The sequence below is a fragment of the Tupaia chinensis genome, unplaced genomic scaffold (genome assembly GCF_000334495.1).
Source record: "Tupaia chinensis unplaced genomic scaffold, TupChi_1.0 Scaffold000709_1, whole genome shotgun sequence".
In the NCBI taxonomy this organism is placed as follows: Eukaryota; Metazoa; Chordata; class Mammalia; order Scandentia; family Tupaiidae; genus Tupaia; species Tupaia belangeri.
This window is the reverse complement of record NW_006160232.1, coordinates 1,077,504-1,084,754: the sequence shown is the minus strand read 5'-3', so window position 1 is coordinate 1,084,754 and position 7,251 is coordinate 1,077,504. Positions and strand designations below refer to the sequence as shown.

General features: G+C 54.5%; 1 protein-coding gene across 4 annotated transcripts in view; it reads left to right on the top strand.

The window, feature by feature from the left end:
• Nucleotides 1-7,251, top strand: part of SLC43A1 (solute carrier family 43 member 1) — a 43,779-nt gene that overhangs the window by 17,125 nt on the left and 19,403 nt on the right. For all 4 annotated transcript variants that reach the window (XR_001371319.2, XM_027776714.1, XM_027776715.1 and 1 more), the window contains 6 exons: nt 477-610; nt 2,192-2,370; nt 4,061-4,207; nt 4,301-4,336; nt 4,567-4,705; nt 6,898-7,039. Coding sequence is in view for 3 of the 4 variants with exons in the window: in XM_027776714.1 (XP_027632515.1) it covers nt 477-610; nt 2,192-2,370; nt 4,061-4,207; nt 4,301-4,336; nt 4,567-4,705; nt 6,898-7,039 (777 nt within the window). In the remaining variant the exon portion in view is untranslated. The remainder of the gene's footprint in view (nt 1-476; nt 611-2,191; nt 2,371-4,060; nt 4,208-4,300; nt 4,337-4,566; nt 4,706-6,897; nt 7,040-7,251) is intronic.

Below are 7,251 nucleotides of genomic sequence, written 5' to 3'. Positions count from 1 at the left end.
GGAAGTCCATTGCCCTTTAACGTCCACGCTACCTGCCGGCCCCAGGCTACCACTACTTTAACCACCATGCCACCAGCTGGTCCAAAGAAGAGAACTCTCTAAGCCTTTTTTTTTTTTTTTTCCAGAGAGAGAGAGAGAGAGAGAGATTTTTGCTATAGGGTACATGTGCTCTCCAGAGAGACAGAGACAAAAATCAAGAAATCACCCCCAGGAAGGATGGCCGTGCTGCATTCTCTTCTCCTTTGTTCTTCTCTCGGGATTTTGGGCATGTGTGCACACGCGCCCAGCATGAGTTTTAAGCTGCCAGGCCCAGGACTTGAACCATGCTCGACTATGTAGGAGTCCAGCAACGTAACCATTACTCCACTTGCTGGTCCCTCTAAGCCTTCTGAGGCCTGGGTTCTATACCTCAGGAGAATGCGAGGTGGTCTAGGGTCCGGGGACCTGTTCCATGGACCTGCTCCCTCTCCCTGTAGCTGATCTACGATGCCGGTGTGTCCTTCGTGGTCATCATGTTTACCTGGTCTGGCCTCGCCTGCCTTATCTTCCTCAACTGTGCCCTCAACTGGCCCATCGAAGCCTTTCCTGCCCCCGAGGAGGTCAATTACACGTGAGTAGCTGTGGATGGCCGTGGAGTGAGAGGAGGAGGCCCCCTGCGGCAGAGGGAGAGGCCAGGACTGTGGTGACGTGATGGACAGAAGCAGCTTTTGAGCCAGAGAGACCCGGATTTGGATCTCAGCTTGGCAATTGCCTTACCTGTCCGAGCTCTGCTTTTTCATCTGCAAATGGGCCTGACCCAACTTACCTACAGGTGTTTCTTTTTTTTTTTAAGAAATTTTTGTTTAACTTTATTTATTTATTCATTTTATTTATTTTAATTTAACCAGAGAGGGAGAGAGAGAGAGAGAGAGAGAGAGAGCAAGCAAACTGCCAGAGCTGGCATTCAAACCGCGGTCAGCCATGTGGGAGTCCAGCGCCCCTAACCACCACGCCACCTGCTGATCCCCCACAGGCGTTTTTAAGTGGGAGAGCTGGCACTGCTGGTCAAAGGTGACTCTTACTGCTATCCTTTCTGGGTTTGGAGCAGGAGAGCACAGCAGGAGGGCCCCCGGCTATAGCACCAGATGCCATGTGGACCCAGAAAGGGAAGGCGCCCCACCTTTTGTGAGGCAGTCTGAATGCCAGTGTCTCCCAACCCCGCATCAGTTCAGCAGCCAAGCGTAGTGGGTGGCAGTCTTTTGGACACAGGCACTAATATCGAACCCCCTACCATTTTCAAACAGCCGCGGGATGCAGTTTCTGCTATTAACTCCATTACTAACAAAGATGTAGGGGACAGATGACTTTCTGAAGTCACACCATCGAAAAGAAGGTGACTCTGAAGTTGGGATCACTCTGGCTTCAGAGTGAATTCTTTTTCTTTTCTTTTTCATTTTCTCATTTTGCCATAGGGCATGTGCGTTCCCCAGAGAGAGAGAGAGAGAGAGAGAGAGAAACACCCCCCAGGGGGATGGCCATGCCACAGTCCCTTCTCCTCCGTTCTTGGGATTTTGGACGTGCATGCACATGTGCCTGGTGTGATTTTCAAGCCACTGGGTTCAAACCTTGAACTGCACAGTCAGCCATGTGGGACCCACGACCTCAACCACCATGCCTCCGGCTGGCCCAGACTATGAGTTGGTTTTAGTTTGTTCTAGGGCACGTGTGCTCTCTAGAGAGACAGAGAGAGGGGAAAGCGAGAAATCACCCTCCAGAAAGAATGGCCACCCTGCAGTCCCTTCTCATTGTCCTCTCGGGATTTGGGGCGTGCACGTACACTGCATATTTGACGAGGTATTCGGCCTGGGACTCAGCCACACAGTCAGACGTGTAGGTTCCAGCCGCCTGGACCACTGCACCATCAGACTGGCCCGTGTGAATCCAGTAAGGACTGGAGCCTCCCCCGTGGGAACAGCATGAGGGAGAAAGTGTTTCGCCTGCCCTTTGCTTCCGGGGATCCACGCTAAGCTGCTGCCAGGCTGGAGCAGCACAGACCTGAGCCTGCATTGGGGAGCTTATCCCTGGGCCTGTTGGTGCTGGGTAAAGGGGCGCTGGCACCCCAGAACAGTCTGGGAGGACCACCTAGAGGTGGGATGTCACGGGTCAAGTCCACTTGGCTGGCTCCCACACGCTCTGGCCTGGCTGCTGGCAGGAAGAAGATCAAACTCAGTGGGCTGGCCCTGGACCACAAAGTGACAGGCGACCGCTTCTACGTCCACGTGACCACGGTCGGCCAGCGGCTGAGCCAGAAGGCCCCCAGCCTGGAGGAGGGGACTGACATCTTCATCTCATCCCAGGATGTGCGAGGCACCTCGGAAAACCCTTCCGAGAGTGAGTGTGTGGTCAGGGTGCAGCGCTGGGGGACAGGGAGGGTGGGTCCGTCCTCACACACCCTGTGATGCAGGTTGGGCATCCTCCTTGTTCACTGATGGGAGGTCAGAGCTCAGAGAACTCTGGGATGTTCAGGTTCGGGGGTACCCAGCTGGGTGCCAGAAACGGGGCAGAGAGAAGCTTCCAAAATGGGAATAGGGTCTCCAGGCCCTGGGGCAACTGGTTTCTTCAGGGCTCCCTGCAACCTCTCAGCCCATCCTGTCAGGTTCAGCCAAGTGAGGGACCCTCCGGACTGGGGCCTTCCAAAGCCTGGCTGGCCGTCGCCCCCTGCTGGCCACAGGAGGATTTGCACCTGCTTGCCTGGATCACTTCCCAAGGCTCCTGAGATTCCCTGGCTGTCAACTCCAAGGTTATGGGCAGGAGCGTGGGGCTTGGAGTCAGGAGACAGGGCTGAGTCCTGCCCCTGATACAGGCCATGTAACTTGGGGATACCACTTAGCGTGCTCTTGCTTTCCACATCGCCTTTTACTGTATGTGTGCTGAAGTAAGCACCCTCATCCCTGTTTATTTGCATTTATTTATTTATTTATTTTGGAGAGGTTTTTGTATAGAGCATGTGTGCTCACCAGAGAGACAGAGACAGAGAGACAGAAAGCGAGAAACCCCCCCCCCCAGGGGCGATGGCCACACCGTAATCCCTTCTCCATTCTCCTCTTGGGATCTTGGGCACGCATGCATGCATGCACGCATGCCCGCCTGGCTTGAGTTTAAGTCACTGGGTCCGGGACTCGAACCACGGTCGACTACATGGGAGTCCAGCGACATAGCCATTACGCTATCTGCTAGTCCCTTGATTTTTATTTGTAATTGCCAGAGAGCATGTGCATTCCCAGAGAGTAAGAGAGAGAGAGAGAGAGAGAGAGAGAGAGAGAGAGAGAGGAGGAAAGCGAGAAAGCACCCCCCAGTGCAGTGTGGTCATTCCACAGTCGTCCATTTCTCTGTCTGGTCGGGATTTTAAGCAGGCACCCAGACACGCCTGGTACAAGCTACCAGACAGGGACTCAGGGACTCGCAGTCAGCCATGTGGGATCCACTTTCCCTTAACCACTAGGCTACAGGCCAGCCACTGTTCTCATCTCCGAACAGGGCGGTTAGTCGGGAGGATGGAATGATGTCACGAACTCGAGGCTCTTTGTCACTGCCAAGTGTTGTGCAGTCAGGGGGGCGGTTGTCCCTGTCACAGATCCACAAGTAGGCGAAGTGCTTAAAGACGTGAGCCTGAGTCAGGCTGACCTGCTGCTTCCAGTCCTGTGAACTTTGGCAAGTTCATTCAATACCTCAAGCCGTAGTTTTCTCATCTGTAAAATGTGGTCAGAGATAGGGTGGATGTAAGATTTGATTGAAGGGGATAATACGTGGCACGCGTGCAGCACAGAGTAAGTACGTCAGAGCTACTGCCATGCTGAGGGGTGCGGTGAGGCCATCTCAACACGTTCCGTGGAGATGGTTGCAGAGCTGGGCAAGAACTTGGAGGCTCTGGCGTCTGAACCTTCTTGTCTTGGAAGAAACTAGTCCCTGTCCAAAGTCACATAGGTAATGTCAAACCCCTCTTGGGGAACAGCTTGAGCTGGGGCAGTAAGAGGGAAGTGGGAGGTCTGGGGCTCAGCGGCACCCTGTGTTGTCTCCCCAGAGTCTGTCCCATTAAGGAAGAGCCTCTGCTCCCCCATTTTCCTGTGGAGCCTTCTCACCATGGGCATGACCCAGCTGCGGGTCATCTTCTACATGGCTGCCATGAACAAGATGCTGGAGTACCTTGTGACGGACGGCCAGGAGCATGGTGAGGTGCCGTGGAGCTCCCCCGTGGGGTGGGGCTCATGGGAGGGTCACCCTGGCTGAGCTCCCCTCACCATGTCTTCCCCTCTCCCCACAGAGACGAATGAAATGAAGCAAAATGTGGAAGAGACAGGTAGGGAGATGAAATGGGGTCCTGACCCACAGCCATCACTGTAGCCCACGCCACGGGGGGTTGGGGTGCTCTGGGCCTGGACCTACCTGGCAACCCTGGGCTTGGTGGGGACCTAAGAGGCTGGGTCAGAGGAGGGCTAGCTCTCTCTGCTGGACTCAGGTGGGTGTGCCCACAGGGCTGCTGGTATCCCTCCTGCCAGCTCACCCCTCTCCCCTTCCTGTCCCACGCAGTTGGGTTCTACCTCGCCATCTTTGGGGTCATGCAGCTGTTGTGCCTTCTCACCTCTCCCCTCATCGGCTACATCATGGACTGGCGGATCAAGGACTGCGTGGACGACCCGACCGAGGGCACTGCCCTTGGAGACGCCAGGTGACCCGTGCAGGGGTGGTGACAGCCAAGGGCCAGGCAATGTTCTCATGTTCCCTGTGAATTCACATTCAGCGCCTCATTTCATTCTCCCGGGAGAGCAGGGGTGCCTTCCCCACTGAGGAGTGAGGCTAAGAAGGGACCTGGCTTGCTTGAGAATAAGTAGCTAATGCTAAGAGCTGAGTGGCAGGCCCTTGGTGGCATCGTGTCTAGTCCCGTAGAAGCTCTTGGAGGTAGGTGTGTTACTCCTCCTTGCTCAGATGAGGAAGCTGAGGTGATGCAGTTAAGTAACCAGGATCACAGCCCTTACCAGCAGGTGCCAGGACATGTTATAGAGGGAATATTCTAAACCTCCTTAGGGCTAAGGAGTGATGGAGTTGGTGTTACACACCTGTTGCTGTGTAACAACAGTTCATCCCCAAATTTGGCATCTTTATTTTATTTACGTATTTGAGAGAGATTTTTTTTTCCTTTGGAGAGGTTTATGCTGTAGGGCATGTGTGCTTGCCAGAAAGACACAGAGAGACAGAGAGACAGAAAGTGAAAAATCACCCCCCAGGGGGGATGGCCATGCTACAATCCCTTCTCCTCCATTCTCCTTCCCGGATCTTGGGCACATACGCACACAGGCCCGGCGTGAGTTTAAGCCACTGGGTCTGGACTCGAATTGCGGTCAACTACATGGGAGTCCAGCGACATAGCCATTACTCCAACTGCTGGTCCCTGAGAGAGATTTTTGCTATAGGGTGCATGTACTTGTCAGATAGAAAGTGAGAAATTACTCCCCCAGGGATGGCCATGCTGCAGTCCCCTCTCTTTTATTCTCTTCTTGGGATCTTGGGCCTGTGTGCACATGTACCAGGATGAGTTTCAAGTCACCAGGTCCTAGACTGGACCCACGGTCAACTATGTGGGAGTCCAGCAATGTAACCACTACATCTTCTGCTGGTCCCAAACTTGGCATCTTTAAATAATAAATATTTGTCCCCTCTTATATTAGGTCATTAGGAAAATGGTGACATATTATTTTTCTATGCAAAAATGTGTCATGACTTTGCCGACAACCCAATAGTTTCTGAGAGTTGGGAATCTGGGGATGGCTTAGCTGGGTGATCCTGCTCAGGGTCTCTCACGAGACTAGTCACGTTGCCGGCCAAGGCTGCGGTCACTTGCACTGTAGCCTGGGGTTGGAGAATCTGCTTCAGAGCTCTCCCATGGAGTGGACATGAGGTTCCATTCCTCCTCTCCTGGACCTCATAGGCTGCTCAGGGCAAGGCATCTTCCCTAAGAGCGAGAGATCTAAGACCGAGACAGAAACTGCTTTGCCTTTTGTATCAATAACACACTGTCAGGAGGGACATGCTGTTCCTTTTGCCCTAGTCTATTGGTCACACAGTCAGAACCCCTGTGCCTTATGGGAGGGGACAACACAGAAGTGAGGACGTCAGGAGGGAGGGGTCCTTGGGGACTATCTTGGCTGGAGTGCACTGTTGGGTCTTGAACCCAGGTCTTCTGACTGCTTTTGCTCTTGTCTGTGTTCATCCAAATCATCCTTGTTTGTCCTGAGAGGGTTGGTGAGGAGGACTAGGAGGGAGGTCTTCAAGAAATTACCTCGTGGCTTCCCTCCCCACAGTGGGGCCCGGCCCTGGCCCCAGCCTTCCTCCTTCACTATTCCTGAGGCCATGGTATGCCTGGGCCTTTCCATCCAGGGTGGATGGGCAGCCTGCCCCTCCCCAGCTGCTGACCTCTGTCCCGAGTTGGTTTCAGTGCCCTTCCTCATGCCAGAAAGAGGAGCTTGTTGGGCAGCCAGGGGCCCAAGCTGCCCTCAGAATGACAACTGCTTTTGTCCAGGCAGGGGGGCAGAGACCTTCTAGAGCGGGGACCTTTGCACCTTCCTTCCCCTTCTCAATTCTCAGACGTCAGCCTGTCCAACAGGCTCTCAGGGTATTTGTCCAAATGCATGTCCCAAAGCATTCCAAGGTCTGAGGTCAGGCTCCTGATCTGCATTCAAGGAAGCCCCCCGGGTGATGCGGGTGTGGTTTAGGGGGGACCTCACGTGGAGAGCAGAGTCGAAGTGATTTCCTACCTTTTCTGCTGCCTTAACAGCAAAGATAGAAAAGGGAGGGTCCGGGCGGAGAACCAAGGAGCTGCAGGGGCGGTGGCGGCAGTGGCCAGTGACTGCCTGTTCTCCTCAGGGATGGGCTTGCCGCCAAGTCCACGAAACCACGCTACCGCAAAATCCAAAAGCTCACCAATGCCATCAACGCCTTCACCCTGACCAACCTTCTGCTCGTGGGTTTCGGCATCACCTGCCTCATCCACAGCCTCCACCTCCAGGTATCCTCTTCCACCCTCCCTCTGCCTCCTGGGCCTCCTCCGAGGGACTTTCACCCAACGCCTGCCTCCAGGAAGCCTGGTTCTCGTCCTCTGGGGCTGTTTTCCAGGAAGTGTCTCTGGTGTTGGCGAGGCGGGTAGCCTGTGTAGACAGGCTCCGTGTCCCTCTTCACCCCACCCACTCTTCCTTCGGCTGGGCCCCCCCCCTCCCTAAC